Below are 18,299 nucleotides of genomic sequence, written 5' to 3'. Positions count from 1 at the left end.
GTGTCATGCTCTTTGGGTTAAAAAATGCCCCTGCCACATTCCAGAGACTGGTCAATCAGGTATTAGCGGGGCTGGAGGAATTCAGCGCAGCATACCTGGATGACATTGCTGTGTTCAGCTCCACTTGGGAGGAGCACTTGCAACACCTCTGCGCAGTGTTGAAGGCTCTGCAGAAGGCAGGCTTCACTATCAAGGTCAGTAAGTGCCAGATAGGGCAGGGATCAGTGGTGTACTTGGGACACCAAGTGGGGAGCGGCCAGGTGGCGCCCCTACAGGCAAAGATTGATACCATTCTGGCTTGGGAACCCCCCAAGACCCAGACTGAGGTGAGAGCCTTTCTAGTTCTCACTGGGTATTACAGACGGGTTGTCAAAGGATATGGCACCATTGTGGCCCCTTTGACAGAGCTGACATCTAGAAATCAGCCCAGGAAAATGAATTGGACCGAGGCCTGTCAAACTGCTTTTGACGCCCTCAAAACTGCCATGTACCCAGCACCAGTGCTTAAGGCACCTGACTTTTCCAGTGAGTTCATTGTGCAAACTGACGCTTCAGAGCAAGGCGTGGGAGCAGTACTCTCACAGATCAACGATGAGGGTGGAGACCAACCAGTGGCTTTAATTAGTAGGAGGCTACTCCCCAGGTAACAGAGATGGAGTGATTGAAAGGGAAGCTTTCGCTGTGGTCTGGGCCTTGAAGAAGCTGAGGCCCTACCTGTTTGGGACTCACTTCTGTGTTCAGACCGACCACAGACCCCTCAGATGGTTAATGCAGATGAGGGGTGAGAATCCAAAACTGTTGAGGTGGTCCATTTCCCTACAGGGGATGGACTTTACGGTGGAGCACCGCCCTGGTACAGAACACGCCAATGCTGATGGTCTGACCAGATTCTTCCGCCTTAGGGATGAGGACTCCCAAGAGGTTGGGTAGTTCTCCCCACTTTCAGCTGGAGGGGACACGTGTTAGACCTGACACCCTTGGCGTGGTTTTCCCCCATCTTTTTGCCTCTGCCTCCTGCATTTTTGATGCTGTTCTGGATTTCGTTTTTGCTGGTTTATGTTTAAAGTATTTTATTGAATGAGTACAGAGAAAGAAAATTAAACATACAGGCAAGAATGATTGCGCAGTACCCCAGGAGGCTATCCAGATGAGTGCGCCGTGCATTAGGTCCATTCAGCGTGGCCTCCTTCAGCGTAGACTCAGCAAATACCATTATAATAGAAAACAAAGATAGTGCAGTCCCTCTATACTCTTTCAACTTTTGCAGAACTACCCCCCCAACTCCCACGCCCTCCCCAGACCCCCTCATTCCCTACCCTCCCCATCCAGAGCCCGTCCTTCCTTGTACATCATGCCCACAACGCTGCCCGTCGGTGCTTCCCATACCCAGATAGTGAGTTCTTAAGCAGTGTGGGCCATCGGCGGAGTGAGTCTCAGCAATCGGAGGTACCTTGGGCATGTGAGCTCTCTAAATTCCGTGGTTAGTAGAGCATGGAATGGTTGCCACAGTTCCTCCAATTGTTCCACTTCCCCTGCCACCATAAGTGATAGTTTTTCAATACCCAGGACATGCCACAATCTATGAAGCCAACCTGCGACAGAGGGGATGACAGCCGAGCGCCAGTGTATTAAAATGTTTTGCACCGCGGAGCCCAATGCTATTGCAATTTGTCTTCCCCTACGTGACTTCAAGGGGTACATCAACCCATTTGGGAGGCCTAACAGTGTGTAAGCTGGGAAGCGGGGGAGCTCTATACCAAAGTGTGTGTCAATTTCATCAAGCACCTCTTTCCAGTAGGATTCTAGCAGGGGACAGTCCCATAATACATGTGTCAAGGTGCCTATCTGTCCACACTCTCGCCAACAGGTGTTTTCAACATTGTGATTCATCTCGTGTAATCTTTCTGGAGTATAGTACCAATAAGTCGATACTTTGGTGAACGTTTCAGTGAGCTCTATATGGTATGCAGAATGCCTAGCCCGATACGAGATCTGGTCCCATTCCTTATGGCTCAGCGTCCTGCCTAGTTCTCGATTCCACCGTTCTCTGCCTGGGTTGTGAAAGTGGAAGGGTGGCGGCTGCAACAGTTTGTAAAGATCAGAGATGTGTTTAGTGTCGGACGTGCGTGTGATCAACCACTTCTCGTATGGTGACAACCTCCTGTCAGCGAACTCCCGCACCTGTGGCTGTAACGCCCAATGCCTCACCTGCCAGTAACGCATCCTGTCCGATTCAGACAACCGGAATTCCTCCTTGAGGCTCCGAAAAGGGAGAACCCCATTCGTGTCATACAATTGTGAGAGCGCCCTACAACCGGCTGTGCGCCAGTGCGTGAAGGCCCCTGGTTCCATCCCTGGTGTAAAGTCCGGGTTGTCCACTATTGGTGTAAATGGGGAGGGGAACGTAGTGAGCTCATGGACCCTGCAAGTGGCGTCCCACACTTTCAGTGGGACCCGCGTGACATAGGATGCATAAAGATTGGGAGGGCGGTGAGCCCTACGCAGAAAGGGCACCTCCTGCAGCAGGCGACCTGCAACTGCCTGGTCCTGGAAGAGCCAGGGTTTGTCTGACTCCCACCTACTCCACTCCACCAGATACCGCAATTGCGCCGCTTGAAAGTACTTGCGCAGATCCGGGACACCCAATCCCCCCGACTCCGGAGCCAACATCGTGAGAACTCTCTTAATTCGAGGTTTGCGAACCTGCCAGATGAAACGGGCTAGGTCTGCTTCAGTATGCTGGATACATCCCTTAGGCGGCTGAAGTGGCAGTGCCCGAAACAGATACAAACCCTGGGGGAGGATTGTCATCTTGACCGCCGCCACTCTGCCAAGCCATGATATCATGCCCTTGCCCCATCTACCCAGCTCCTCCCTGATCTTCTTACTCAGAGCCTCATAATTAGCTGTGACCGTTGCCGGCAACGTGGGAGCTAACAGAATACCTAGGTACTGTACTTGGTGCGATGACCAGTGCATAGGGAAGAGCCCCTGCAACTCCGATCGAGTGGCAGCCGTTAGGGAAAGATCCAATGCCACCGACTTCCCCATGTTCATGCGGAAGCCAGCCACTGACGAAAAAGCTTCCAGTTAGCTAATACACGCGGGGAGAGCTCGCCTCGGATGGTCCAGGGAGAATATCACGTCATCAGCATAAAGGCTGACTGTATGGACATATCCACCCATTTTCACACCTGTCACGTCCGGGTTTTGGCGTATCCTTTGGGCGAACGGTTCCATATATAAGGCGAAGAGAAGTGGCGACAGTGGGCAACCCTGTCTGGTTCCTCTCTCGATGCTAAATCCTTGGGAGTTACAACCGTTCACCCGTACTACCGCAGTTGGAAACCTATAGCAGTTAAATACCATAGTGCAGAACTTTTCTCCAATCCCCATTCTCTCCAACACTCTTTCCAAATAGGGCCAGTGCACCCGGTCAAACGCTTTCTCAGCGTCGACAGACAGCAGCATTCGTTCCCCCGGGATTCTGGAGGCTTTCTCCAAAATGTGGACTATCCGCTTGGTGCTATCCACCGTCTGCCTCCCCGGTATAAAGCCCGCTTGGTCCGGCTCTACCAATCCGGGCAGGTGGAGCGCCAACCTTGCAGCCAGGATCCGTGTATATAATTTTAGGTCAACATTGAGGAGAGAGATCGGCCGATATGAGCAGCATTTGGTCCGGACCCTTTCCAGGTTTGGGGATAACTGACACTGTCGCCTGTAGGAGATCGGATGGAATGGCTCCCGAGGTGGAGAAGGAATGAAAGAGTCTGGTTAGAATGGGCGCCAGCACGTCACTGAACGTCTTATAAAAGAGTGTGGAGTATCCGTCAGGGCCCGGGGCCTTGCCATGCTTGAGTCTGGAGATGGCTGTAATCACCTCCTCAACCCTGATTTCTCTCTCCAAGTACTCTGTTTGTATCGGCGCCAAAGATGGGAGGGTGATCATATCTAAGTAATCCTCCGCGTTTCCCTCCCCTAGGAGATCTTCCGTATATAGCTTTGCATAGAATCGCCGGAAGGTCTCTGATATCTGAGCATCGTCAGAAACCACCGCTCCATCTCCAGCCTCAATCTCTTTCACTCGACGACACTGGTGAGACTCTCTCAATGTATGCACTAGAAGCCGGCCACACCTGTACCCTCCTGTATAATACGCATGCCGCAACCTCAGCGCCGCATATTCGGCCCTATCCATGTCCAACGCTGATAGGACTTTCCTCGCCGCCTTCAACTGCTTCCAGATTCTAGGGGCCCCCGTACGGCGGTGCACCTGCTCAAGTTCCCGGACCTTTTGCGTCAGTTCATCACGCTTCTGACGCCGTTCCCTGTTCTCTGCCGAGGAGACAGCAATGAATTCACCCCTCAGGACCGCTTTAAGCGCTGCCCATTGAGTTGCTAGCGAGGTCTCCCCATTGTCATTATGAGCCTGGTATTCTCTGATCGATTCCTTTATGCGTGTCACCACCATTTTCTTATGCAAGAGCGTATCTCTGAGCCGCCACACCCCGCGGGGAGCCGGTGTCGACGGCAGCGTGAAGACGCCCGGGACCGGTGCGTGATCTGACAGAGAGAGGACCCCAATTTTAGATGCTGTGGCCAAGTCACGGACTGGGCCAGTGACTAAGATATGGTCCAGTCTTGCGTAAGTTTTATGTGCATGAGAATAGTAGGAATAGTCCATATCTGTAGGGTGGAGGTGGCGTCATAGATCGTGGAGATCAAGATCCGCTAATTGACCCTTTCCAGTGTGCGATAGTTCCCCCGTCTGTGGGTAACGTTGTGCTGATCTGTCCATAGAGGAATCGAGCACCATGTTCAGGTCCCCCCCTATAATGACATGCCTGTCTGGGGACGCTGTTATGTCCACCAGGGCAGAGCGAAGGAAGCGCTCCTGATGGTCATTCGGGCTGTATACTGTCCCTATAGTGAGCGTCAGTGACCCCAGTTTGAACCTGTACGCCAAAAGCCTCCCTTTCTGCTCTGCGAGTTTTTGGAGAACCTCCCCTCTAAAGGACCCAGACACCAAGATTGCCACCCCCGCTGTTTTGGAGTTGTTCGAAGAGAAAAACTGTGTGGGGAACTTGCGTGAGCGCATCCTATGGCAGTCATGCGCTAGCAAATGAGTCTCCTGCAGAAGGCAGATGTCCGCCTGTTTACCCTCTAGTAGAGACAAGACAGCTCTTCTCTTAACCGGATTATTGAGCCCCTTAACGTTCAGGGTCACCACCTTAAGGGCCACCATAATTAATCAAACCAAAGCGGCAAGAGCAAATGAGCAATAGCTGTAAGAGGTAGAGCCGTGGCCAGATGAGTCCGGGAGCCCCCTTCGGGGCAGCATGTACACACCAAGAGCTCTGGATGGAGCCCCCCTCCCTTACCCTCAACCTCCTCCCAACTCCCCTACCCCAAACCCCAAACCCCGCCAGAAACTTCCCAACCGCCTCCCACCTTCCCCTCCCTTGCAAACCACAACCAACCCAACCCGAACTGTTCCCCCCTGCCCCCCCCTCTTCCAGTCGGGCCCAAGGACCCATTGCCCCAGTCCAGTCCAAGATGGACAAGTCTGTGGAAAAGTGTTCAAGTGGACGTCCGGCCACAACCCACTCACCCTCCACCCCCGGATCCCCAAACCTGCTATGTCAGTGGTGCTTCATCGATCTCCCCCCGGAGTTCTCTCAAGCTGTCAAAGCGACCTCGCCGGCTGCAGTAGACCTGTCCACCTCTTGGATCGCCTCAGCCATGTCCGCTCTGATTGTGGGCGAGTCCGGTCGTGCTGAGGACGCGGAGGGGCGCCTCCGTGTCACCGATTGCCAACCATCCCTGGTAGTGCGACGTCTACATGGAGTAGGCACTGCATCGTCTGTTGCGGTGATCCCCAAGACGCTACAAATATCCTGCAAAGAGCGAAGCTGGTGGAGTGTTCTATTCCACCTGAAGATAAGCCAGAAAGGGTGGCCCCAGGAATATTGCATGTCGTGGTCCCTCAGGAAGTCTGTGGCGATTTTGAAAGTTTTGCGCTTCTGAAGCGTGATCACCGAGAGATCCTGAAAAAGGGCAATCCGGTGTCCCCTAAAGCTTAGGGACTGATGCCGTCGAACTTCACGGAGAATCCGCTCCTTCAAAGGATAGTCCGGCAGGAAGGCCAAGATATCTGGCGGGGGGGCCGAGGCCCGGCGCGGCGGTCCCACCCTGTGTGCTCTGTCTATCCTAATGAAAAAGTCCGTCGGCTCACCCAAAGTCTCTCTGAAGAGGTCCTGCAGATAACCTGTCGCATCCTCACCCTCCTCTCCGTATGGGACGCCACGGACCCTAAGATTGTTTCGGCGAGAACGGTTTTCAAGATCCTCATTGTGTGCTTGGAGGTCAAGCTGCTGGTCTTGCAGGCGCAGCACCTCCTGCTGCAGTTGCGTTATCTCCTCGTCTCGGGTATGTCCCGCAGCTTCTACAGTGGCCACTCTCACGCCCAATCCATGGACTTCTCTGCGCACTTCCCGCACTTCTCCAGCCACCTCCTGTTTCAGTGCTTGGAAATCGTCCCTGAGCGAGCTAAAAAGAGATTCCAGGAAAGACCTGGTCACAGGGGGCTCGCCACCCACTGCCCCCCGGGAGCTGCTTGCGGGGCTCGATGATTGCTGACCCCTATCTTGCCTCGCCGGGCCCCTAGTTAGCATGTCCTGCAGAGTCCGATCCCCCTTCTTATTTCCTCTGTTGCCAGCCATGACACCTCCTAAATTGCTCTTTTGGGGCAGCTCCAAGAAAAGAGGCGAAAGTTCCGAGCTAGTCCGGCCCGAACCAGTAGGGAGCTTAGAGCTGCAGCGTCTCTCTTCCTCGTCTCACCGTGCCCCTCTCCCCGGCCCGGGAGTCGGGAGTGTATCCCAGTGGTTCGGCTATAGGGCGCCGGGATCAGGCAGCACGGGTCCGCACCCCGCAGACCAAACCAGCCACACCCAGTGAGGCACCGGCCTAGCGGGAAAGCTGCGCCTCGCAGGAGAGTGCAATAGTGTCCTGTCTACTCACCGGGCTCCGGCTCCCCCGCTTTGCATCCCCGCCGCTACTCCGTCGATTCGTAGCTCACAATCGTCGTTTTCTGATTCTTCACGGAGACCTGCGCGTGCTTTCGAGCCTCCGCTCGTTGGCCATGTGCCGGAGGTGTCCTGTCGCCAGACCACAGTCCTTGTGTTACTTCCGGGCCTGCTCGGACGTCCTCTCCTCACTCCACGCTTGAGACCGATCTGCTCCAGCGGCCTCCCCTGTGTCGTCCGGGTCTCGTGCGGGGTCGTGGCCGCGACCGCGCACCACCAGTTATGCTCCCCGGACAAATATAGCGGGCCGTCGGTGTGATTCAGGCCCCCGCGACGGCCACCGGCCCCCGCATATGATCCCGGGTTGTCCGGGCCTCTCCCTTGCTTGGCCCTCCTTGGCAGCTCAGTCGTTGCGGGGGCCGCGTGTGTTCGGCGCTCAGGCCGCGGTCTCAGGCCTGCGCTTCCGCTCTCCGCTGCTCGCTTAGCGAGAGCTCTGTCGGCCACCTCCCGGTCCTCTTCAGCGCGCAGTCCGAACCTGAGTCTCGAAGCTCATTGGGGCTCGTCCGCCATCCGTCAGCGGTCACCGTCACAGCCCCGAAATCCGGACTCCAGAAACGGTCGGGGGAATCCTTGGGGTAGGCCGCGTCCCCGGTCTCTCTTAGTTAGATCAGCGTGCTGGGACTCCGCCTCTTTCCACACTTGCGTGTGATCCCCGCTCAACTCGGGGCGCCAACACACTCCTGGGCTCCACTCGTGGCCACACCAGCGGCCGCCACTCACCGCTTCTGGGCCATAAAGGAGTTCCACCGCTGCCTCATCAGGGATAGAGCGCTGCGGTGCTCCGGACAGCCGCCAAATAGGCCGCTAAGATGGCCGACCCTCGGCTTCGCTACCCTCAAAAACTTCCGAAAGGCAGTCCCAGTGCAACTCCAGTGGTCAGCAAAAGTGCGTACTCCGGTCTCTCCGCATCCGCCGTCACCCCAGCGCCAAACGGGGGGAGATCGACAGCTTTTTCACGGTCTAGGGGTCCGAGGTCGGAGGAGCTCGCGGAGAGTGCGTCCGCTCACCTCGCCATCTTGGCCACGCCCCCGTTTTTGCTGGTTTAGATGCTTTGGACACTCTGCCACTGCTGATCAGTGCCAGAGTGTAAGTGCTCCCTATGTAAATTGTCATATTGATTGGGCGTACCTGATTGGCATATTTGTATCACCATGAAGTCCCTAGTAAAGTGCACTGTGTGTGCCAGGGCCGGTGATGACAGATGCTACTAGTGGGCCTGCAGCGCAGATTGCACCATCCACATAAGTAGCCCTAAAATGGTGTTTCAGGCCTGCCAGCGCAGTGCCTGCGTGCAGTCAGTGAACTGCCATGTCCGCCTAGCTAGTGTCCCCACTGGCTGGGCCTAACCCTTCCCTGTCTGTGCACATCAGTCACCCCTATGGAAGGCTCAAGGTACCCCCCTGGGCAGGGTGCAGTGTATGGGTAAGGTAGAACATGTACTAGTGCAGGTAACATGCTCTGGTAGTGAGCAGCAGCCATTTTGTGTGCTCACTGCTGCAAGGTTATCTTGCTCCATAGATTAACATGGGGGAGGCTGGTCCCAATGGATACCAGCCTATCTTCCCAAAGGAACAAGATGGGACATAAGTGATTGATATCTCTAAACTCAGAATTTAATAACACATCTTTTAGGAAAGGTTGTTTTTAAATTCTATGTTTGAGAATAGTACTTTTAGAAAGTGTCTGTTCTCTTGTCTAACCTTTCTGTGTGACTGGGGCTGTTTGTGGATTGACTGTCTGGTTTGAGGGTGACAGGGGCTGCAGAGCCCCCAGGAGGTTGTCTGAGTCAGCCTGTGGATGAAAGGCTGCATCTGCTGCCAAGGAAGTGGGAGGAGCTAGTACCTGGGAGTGACTAGGGCTGTGCCTGCCTGACCACAATGCTGACTCCACCTCCCGCTGGGCGACTGTCACCTCTGTCCCTGATACTGAAAGAAAGAAGGAAGCCAGGAAACCCCCAGTGCCCCAGCAACACCTAGAACTGGTTTAGACCGGGCTCAGGGCCCACTTCAAAGAACTTCAAAGACTTTTTGGGGTATAAGAGAAGGACCCCTGACAACAGAAAAGCAGATTCTACAATCAAGAGGAACCTCTGCTGGAAGAAGGCCTGCTGAAGAACTGAAGGAAGATTGCCTTGCTGTGTGCTCTAATGGCTGACCTGTTCTGCTGACCAACTGAAACTGAGGAGAAGAGGGACTTTGCTGTGACCCTGCTTACTTGATCACCAAGAGACTTTGCTGTGTGCTGTGTCTCCTAAACTGAATCTCCAAGGGCCTGAGAAGAGCTGGCCTCCTGTTTGGTAACTCAGGAACAGAAAGGTTACCGAAGACAACCAAGCCCTGCTGTGTGCTGCAGAGATCGTGAGCTGTTTACTTAAACTGTCGATCATCTGCCCGTGTGGAGTGCTAGCTGCCCTCTGTCTAGCTTGAGAGCGCCGCGCTGTGTATTGCCTGCCCATCAGCTGCTGTGCCGGGTGATTGACGTGCTCATCGGCACGTGTGCAGTGGTGGCCGTGAGCCCGAAGGCGCCCTCAGGGCGAAATAACCCCCTGACCGGATTTGCGCTCGCCCTACTGACAGTGGGGGTGCATTGTAACCATCTGCCCGCAATTCACCGCCGCGGCCCGGGGGCCTGAAATTGTTCAGAAGCTGTTCCACGCTCCGCAAAGCCGCGGAGAAAGAAACGAAGGGGCCGCGACCGGAATGGTCCATCAACAATAGGAGCCGCGCTCTGAATGGCCTTTGCCGTAGGCCTGCCCCGAGAGCTGCGCTCTGATTTGCTGCCTCGCCTGCAGAAGCTGTGATGTCAGGAGGTGCCTGCCCCGGGAGCCACATTGTCATTGGTTGACTCCCGGGTGGCTGCAGGGGCTCGCCTGAAGTGCCGCAACAGGATTGGCTGGTGGGACCGGGACCTGCGAGAAGACCGACCTGACCTCGCCGAGGGATCCCGTGGGAGTGATCTCTGCCCCCTGGCCTGTGTCCCTGCGCTGGAGCGTCAAGTCAGCTCCCCGCCACTCCCCGAAGACCTGAGAGCGGGCGGAGGGCTGCCGGGACCGGCCGGGGCAGAGAGGAAGTCTGCAGTGCTGGCGCGAAGGGGCTAAGATCAACGGCGAGGCGGTGCCGATCGGCACTGAAATGTCCCTGGACCACGCGGTGAGGCGCGCTTGGGGCCCATAGAATTGAAGGGCTTATTCTTTTGGTGAATTACTTGCGGCATTACTCGGGCAGTCATTTAAAGAGCTGCTAACGCAATAAGTCGTTATTACTAGTTTTTAATACAGATTTAAGAGAGAATTGAGACTATTTTTATTAAGAGACTTCCTACATTACGTGCAACCATTAAGATTAAGTGCAACATTTCCCTAAGAAAGTAATTATCGTATATTGTTGATTTTTACTGCTGCAAATAGATAAAAGATATATTTTTATAAATATACTTACCTGTGTGGTCTCAGTTTGTGGTGGATTGGGGATTATTGTTGTGTTAAGTGCATTTATTACACACATTGCCTTGGGGATAAGCCTGTCTGCTCGCGCCAAGCTACCTAGAGGGGGAGCAGGGGTTATCTACTATGTGTACTCCGTCACCCTGACTAGAAGCAAGGGTCCCTACTTGGTCTTAGGTACTTACCTCTGCCAATTAGAGACCCCCAGATCTAACAGTGGTGCTAACATTAGCAATGCAAATTGGGTCTGCTTGTAAGTCTGTAGCGCATGGTGTCTGAGTTTAAATATGGTGTATCCATTGGTTGTATTGAATAACGTTATAAACTGTAACTGGTCAGTCAGTAAAATGCCAAACATACAAAAAATTGGTATGTTTTGCTCTCTTTAGCCACACCTCTGGCTCCGCCCACTGTCCCAATCCTCTGGTTATTCCCGCCTCCTGGTGCTCCATCCACAGTTCCCCTACTTATTTTTTCCCACTTCGACCACTGTGTAAAACACGATACAAACGCTAAAGGATAACAAAACATTTAGCAATTTTAAAAAGTTTTGACACTTTAAATTTTATTTCCAACATAATGAAAAATAAATAACGTTTTGGGCTTCTGTACTTCTACAAATATTGCCAGCAGAGCAAGTGAAGGTCCAGAAAACTTATAGCTCGAAACAAGATGCCAGTTGATGCAAGGTTCTGTAATCAAAGTAGCACTCTAGCTATTTGGCAGACCGCTTCAGCAGTCGACCTGACGAAAAGAAAAAAAAACTACATTTCCCGGTAGCTGATCTTACACATGAGCGCTTTTATAGTTTTAAACGCTGTACGTATGGTTGATCCCATTCTACAATGGTATTCTTAGCTTTTTCCTTCAGCGGCACCATTGGGCCAAGTAGCCCGTGTGCTTTCGCGGAGAGGCTACGTTAGAACAGTTCTGATACTTTAGAACATGTGTACCCTATTTTACAGAATTGTAATACTTTTAATGTTTGCAAAAATATTTTGAGAAATGTAATTAGTACTATAATAAACATGACTCTTGCAGAATTTTAGGTGGAAATTACTCGCCCCTCCCAAGTCTTAGACTGGAGGGATGGAGTCGGAATAATTATATGACGTTCCCTACTTCTATCTACACTACTCTGCTGGCCACAGGGCTCAATCGAAGCTGCTGCTGAAGTAAACAGATATCATTGTGACTTGCACCTGCGCAGTGCGACGTCGTTGCCACGCCCCCCGATTCTGCGCAGTGCCTTCCTGTGCCCGGCAGACATGGCGGCTCGGTGCTCCTCACGTTGGCTGTCGGTCACTGTGTCCCGGGGCCTGTGGAGCCGTGCCCTGCAGCGCCTGGGTGAAACGGGGCGGGGCCCGCGGGCAATCCTTGCTCAAGGAGGAGTTACAACCGAGAAACTAAGAGGTAAGAGCGGCGGTGTCATGGTCCTGGTCTTGGTCTATGAGCATGACAGCAAGGCGAAGTGTATGTGCCGGTATTGACCTTTGGGACAGCGTGGGATTTAATTTGACGGTTTACAGTAGAGTTGACTGTGGGCGATATACTCATGTGGTATGTAAGTTTTTTATTTCACAAATAATTATATGTTAGACTTACTAACGCATTTATTGCGAACTAAACTGCGCTTCCCAGAATGCACCCATTTGTTAAATCAAAATGCAGGACTGTAAGCCGGAGTCTGACGCACTTTGGTGATCTGGTAACCGAATCTTCTCGTTGTGATACTTTGCTCAGGAGGATTTCTGTTCTGCAGGTGTGATAACACAGGGAAGTGCATTCTTGTTCTGGGACACAAAAATGTGTCCCAGAAAAGAATATCTTCATGAACTGATTTACATTGTAAAGAATGAGACTCGGGAGGTATACAACTTATTGTTTTAATCCAGGATTGCAATAAAAAGTATAAAACATCACACAATGTAAGTATTGGAAAATGTCAAAATTAACTTCTAAAGTTATAGAATTCTAAAACCATGACATGCAAGAGACCGGCATCTTTGCGGGTAGACTCATGGGTACACTTCCGAATATGAGCATAATCTTTAAATCACATAGTTAATAATTACTGCATCTGATGTAAAAATTTCGTTAAAAAAAGATTTAATTTCCGTTTCTACACGCGAGGTAAATTAACATCTACTGATACGCTAAAGGGGGTACATTAAAAACCACGAGGATCCTCAAGACTATAACTACGGTCCCCAGAGCTCCCCTTTCCCATGTCCACGCGCCAGTATGGACATGGCCAAAGCCAGGTCTTTGTTTTTCAGTCTAGATCTTGGAATCCTGATTTTTTTACAATGGGACGACTATCACTACACACCCCAAAATACACCTGAGAGTTGAGAACTCTGGGTCTGTAGATAGTGAGTGAACACCTGCCAATAGGGAGATATGTGATAAATTGGTTACTATCCATCGACAAATATAGGGGATTGGGTGGTGGTCGGTCAGCGATTGGGTGTCAGTGATAGATGAATGTCCATTTGTCGCAACAGCGGAAGTACATTAATATAGCATTTTGCTGCGATTGACTTGGCTGTGGAGCACACCAAAGTAGATACAAGTTTGAACTTGAATGATTGGTCGCCTTTTCTGGCGTATTGCAAGTTGTGGCATGTGTGGCAAGTAGCCTTCTCCTGAGGCCGGATTTTTTTACTCCGGATGGAGGTCAGGTCAGACACCCAGATCTCAGAAAGTTTAACATAGTGATCTGGTACCGGAGTTCCTAGAGTATGGCTATCTCAAACTTAGCTAAATGGGAATGATTCAATCACTTCTGTGTCTCAGATAGTTAGACTCCTTTTAAGTTCTCTGTGCAGGAGATTGTCTGTTACCTCTTACAACAGTATGAGGCAAGCCTTGCCTACACTTCCATAGGCTTACACTTAACTGCAGTTGCAGCATGCTTACAAATTTGACAACACTCTTCCCTTTTCAAAGTCCTGGTCATGAAGAGCTTCATGGAGGGCCTTAAGAGGGTAATCCCTCTGAAAACACTTGATGCCCCTATATGGAACCTAAATGTGGCGTTCACAAGACTTATGAGCCCTCCTTTCTAGCCCTATGCTCAATTTATCACAATCCTTTCTTGGAAGGTGCCCTTATTAATAGCAATCCCCTCCCTCCTATGCATTAGTGGGCTTCAGGCTCTTACAATACAGGGACGATTCCTGTAGGTGTATAAAGATAAGGGAGTCCTTGGCAAAACTTCACATGTTCTGCCAAAAGTTGTCTCACCTTTTCACATGAGCCAGACCATTGAGCTGCTTGTCTTTTTCTTGCGACCAGGTCTGTAGCGGAAAGGGCCTTTTACAGCTTAGATGTTAAAAGGGCACTCATTTACTAATTGGTAGGACTAAGTGAATTAGGAAGTCCAATCAACTCTTTTTGTAGCATTTTCAAATTCCATTCGGTTTGCTTAGTCTCTAAAGCATTTGATAAAGAGAAAAAAAAAAAAAAAGACAAAAGTGCCAGGACTCGATTTTAACAAACCAGAACTGGTTTATTCAGCTGGTGTAAAAACTACAAATCCCACAATCCATAGCTGCATATTTAAACAGGAAATCGTGTTCCGTTTGGTGTTCAACCCAAATTAGACTAGCAGCACTCGGAGCGAGAAGTGGCCGCATAGAACCCCCAGCGCAGCGAGAGTCCCAAAAACGGAGGTAAGGAAGCATCGCGAATGTCCTCCTAAAAGCGCAGCAACAAAATAGAATCAATGCCAAGTAAATTCCAATATCGGCTTGATTCCTTTTACAGAACCTGACAAAGAAACGCCAACGCTCATTTAAACTACGTGAAGAGCTTGGGTCGCCAGCCGCGCTACACGCAGGTAGGCAAAAATGACAAAGAAAAACAGAACTCGACCTAATGTTTCAATCTTAGTTCTACTTTTGAAACTGATTCCGAATTCTTAAACATACAGATCGGAGTCACCGCGGAACACGATACACACTTTTAACAACAACTTCACCTTGAGAGAGCAACCGAAAGATAACAAGTAAGTGTTAGCGCAGCCTTCACAGAGACACCTTTTAGCATAAAGAAATGTGAAAATGAATACATTTACTAAAATTCACCCATCCTTAACCACATCTAGGTAATGATGAAAAGTCAAGACAACCTGTAACCCCGTGCTTGAAAGCAGCATCTGTAACACAAGGTAAAATTCTATAGGCTCAGCCTATATATGAAGCTAAGTAAACAACTCAGGAAAATAGGAGATATTAAATGTCCCCAATTTCACACCATAGGTACACAGCCCGGCCCTGAGGAAGAACCCATTAGAATAACAGAAGGGTTTGGAAACGCGTCGGCCATCTGGCTGTAGGCATACAACACAGCGACACAATAATGAATGTACCTGAATAAGTTTTGGTGTATAGGATTTAATGCCTGTTTTAAGAAAGAAATGATGAAAGCGTAATCGTTTATGAATTGTTTTTCATTTATTCTTGTTTGTACACATTGTTTTGAAATGTATTGAAATGCACGAAACATTGCGTTCACTTGCATCCCCAGTAAAAGGGATATTTTCAACCTCTGTATATTGTGAAATTTGAAAATTGTTGAAATGCATGATTTATGACAAATGCATACCTTCTCTAAATAAATATTAGAAGGCACACACCAGCTGAATAAACCAGTTCTGGTTTGTTAAAATCGAGTCCTGGCACTTTTTTCTCTTTATCAAATGTTACTTGTCCAGCCAGGACACGTAGGACAAAACCCCTCTATTTAAAAATATAGTCTCTAAAGCAGGCATTGAGAGATGGATCATCAAGAGTTGCTATGCTAATATCAACTGCACACTCCCTGTACCTCTGAAAGCCCACTTCATATGAACTTTAGCTTTTCTAGGTAATGATCCTTGAGCAGATGTCCTCAAAACTGCTACTTGTTCAGCGCCACACTCTTTTACCAAGCATTATTGTTTAGACATTATTTCACTTAAGCAGGCTCTAGTTTCCCAAGCTATCCTTGGAAAACTGTTTAAAAAACATCCTCTGCTTACTAGCTACTGCTTTGGAGAGGAACTACTTTACAGTTTTTGCAGAGCCTATGTATTTAGAGCCAGACCTGCTAAGAATGAACAATAATACTTGCACTGTAATGAGATTAATTAGTCAAACTGAAATTATAATCTTCAAAAGTCTATTTGGGAATCACCATGAATCACCAAGTTATGGAAAAAATCTGGAGCTTAGCAGGTTGATTGATCAGGTGGGCTATCTGTTCCTCGGTGGATCAGTGGGGTGATCCTCTAGAGTGGTGGACAGTACCCTCCTGCCCTACTTCAAAATGGCTTGTTTAGCCACAGTACATGCAAATATAGCTTTGCTTCACAAGCAGATGAGCCCATTATTTAATCCTTTCCACATTTAGAGACTTGGGGCATTGCCCAATATCACTTTTACCTGTGTCATAACTCTGGCCCTAATTAATTACTGGTGCAGTTATGTATCATTTGCGCAGTATGACAAGTCTGGACAAACATTTCTAATAAACTCTTTCATCTCATTTTGATCTTGAAAATTTCATACAGATTGATCAAGAGAAAGTGACACAATTATAAGAGGGATTTGGGGAGAGGAATTGGCCTAATAACTAGGGCGGTCGACCTCAAATCTGAGGAACCGGGTTCGAGTCTCTGCAAGGACGCGCAACATCCTGTGAATCTTGGCAAATCGTGTTATCTCCCTGCGCCTAACAAAAATGAATGTGTCCTCATGTAACGCAACTGGTATCGTGTGTAAAGCGCTCTGATACCAGATACCTTTGGATCAAGTTTGCGCTATATAAACTCTGTATAAAAATAAAATAGGCAGCACTCACAAATAGTATTTTCTCTTGAAATTTCCATGGGAATTATTTCGAGGGGAGAACATACTTTAGGGGCATTAGGTACAGAGCATGGTCAGTGTCACACCTTGTTTTCTGCAAGCACTGTAGTTAGGGCTACTGTGCGCAGGAAGAGGTTGAAGGTCGTAGCATGTGCTGGATAGACACAGAAGCTGCAGGAGCTTAGTAAACTGGTAGACATAAGTGTGAATTAATGCTGCACCTTGTATGCACTGCTTGCAAGAGTATTTTACTGAAAGTGACTTACAGTGGGCACTTGACAAAGGTACTGGACAAAGGATGTGGTCAAAGACTAAGGTACTTGTCCACTGCAGGCAGGAAAATTATCCTTGTCCAGAATATAGAGATGTAACGTTGAAGTTGCAATGGCATCCAACCAATGTCCTCTGAGACTACATAGATACACACCCATATGTAGAGAATATGTAACAAACGGACAGTTTTTCTGACAGCAGATGTGAGCACAACAATAGATGTAAACCTACATCTTAATTTCAGCTGGTAGCATGATTATGCCCTCTTGAACTGTGCATTCAGACTAAAGACTGCAGTTCCACTGGGCGCATACATATATCCTCCTAGATATTTAATGCATTGGAATACTGGAGTTCAACTTCTTAGAGATTATAAGAAGCTGCAAGACTGCCACTAGGACTGTCAATCATCATATTGCTCTCAGACATTGCACTGAAAAGTTGGTCTGCAGATCCACTGAAGACCAACAGATGTGCCAATGGGATTATTCTGCTGCGTCAGTGAGGCTGTAACGTTGCACTTCCATTGACATCCAACTGATTTCCTCACTAAGATTACATATATACACACTACATTGATAATGTACATACTGACAGTTCTTCTGACTGCAGTCATCACAACTGTACATGCTAACACGAATCTGCATTTCAGCTGACCGCATGCATATGCCCACATGCACTGTATTCCGACAAAAGGATGCCGTTCCACTGGCCACATACGGATGTCCTCTTAAAGATTTCATGCTGTTGCAGTATACTATGAGAGATTATGTGATACGTAAGGCTGCCTGCTGCACTGTCCACCATCGCATGTTCTTTTATATTGCATTGACAGTATAGTCTGTAGATCCACAGGAGCATTTGGAGGCGGAGCACACTCTGGGCATCACCGTTGGCACCAAAGCTCTGTACTAAAATATGGCCCTTTAACCAACACCCTTCTCCCATCCATGCACTACAGATATAGTAACTGTTAACTTGATTGCATAGAAAGACATTTGAGGCCTAAACAGAAGTATAAAAGCACGCAGAGACATGCAACAATATAGTTCAGTGAGGGGACAATGAATCACTGCCCCATGAATAGAGAGTTCAGCATGCCCGAGTCTAGTATAAAGCAATGCAAAAGATTGCATTTTTAACTTGGGGGCATAAAGGAGTGACACTTTAGTTTGCCATCTCTAATGATAAGCTGCTTTTATACTGCTGTTGTTCATGGTCAAGGTGTTTAATACAGAGAGAGAACATTAGTTTAAGTATGCTGAATGGACACTAAGCCTGGTGGGGTTTGAGTGTGAAATCCTCGAACAGGCAAGATGAACTGTCAGATGGTAGAATACACAAAGCAGCACGGATGCAAGAACTCTGACTGAAACGGGTTGCTGCCTTTGTGTAACTCTTCACCTTTGGCAGATTTCCAGAGTGGGTGAACAAGGTAAATTCTGATGTAGTATGCCACTGTCCAGGGCAAAACAACCGGCATCTGACACACAGAGGTGATAGTTGACCAAAATTGCGTTGAGTTAAATTACTTGATGGTCCCTGGGTCATGGCAGTTGACTGGAATCCAACGTGGTGTTGTTCCAGCATGCCAAAACACCACTCCTCAGAGGGACCATGTCAATCTTATCCTGCTCCCTTTTA

The 18,299-nt window shown here is 49.4% G+C and overlaps 1 protein-coding gene and 1 long non-coding RNA gene across 3 annotated transcripts in view; both read left to right on the top strand.

The window, feature by feature from the left end:
* The first annotated feature begins 11,682 nt into the window (after positions 1-11,682).
* DNAJA3 (DnaJ heat shock protein family (Hsp40) member A3) overlaps positions 11,683-18,299 on the top strand; it is a 243,444-nt gene continuing 236,827 nt past the window's right edge. The window contains exon 1 of one of the 2 annotated variants that reach the window (XM_086941384.1): positions 11,683-11,940. In XM_086941384.1, the coding sequence (XP_086797510.1) occupies positions 11,796-11,940 (145 nt within the window). In that variant the 5' untranslated portion in view covers positions 11,683-11,795. The remainder of the gene's footprint in view (positions 11,941-18,299) is intronic. The other variant, XM_086941383.1, reaches the window with a different exon arrangement.
* LOC147688492 (uncharacterized) lies at positions 14,332-14,924 on the top strand. The gene is made up of 4 exons (XR_015300501.1): positions 14,332-14,371; positions 14,465-14,539; positions 14,639-14,701; positions 14,793-14,924. It is a non-coding gene; the product is annotated as an uncharacterized LOC147688492 (long non-coding RNA).

The sequence above is a fragment of the Lissotriton vulgaris genome, chromosome 10, assembly GCF_964263255.1.
Source record: "Lissotriton vulgaris chromosome 10, aLisVul1.2, whole genome shotgun sequence".
Lineage (NCBI taxonomy): Eukaryota > Metazoa > Chordata > Amphibia > Caudata > Salamandridae > Lissotriton > Lissotriton vulgaris.
This window is presented reverse-complemented; position numbering and strand designations above follow the sequence as displayed.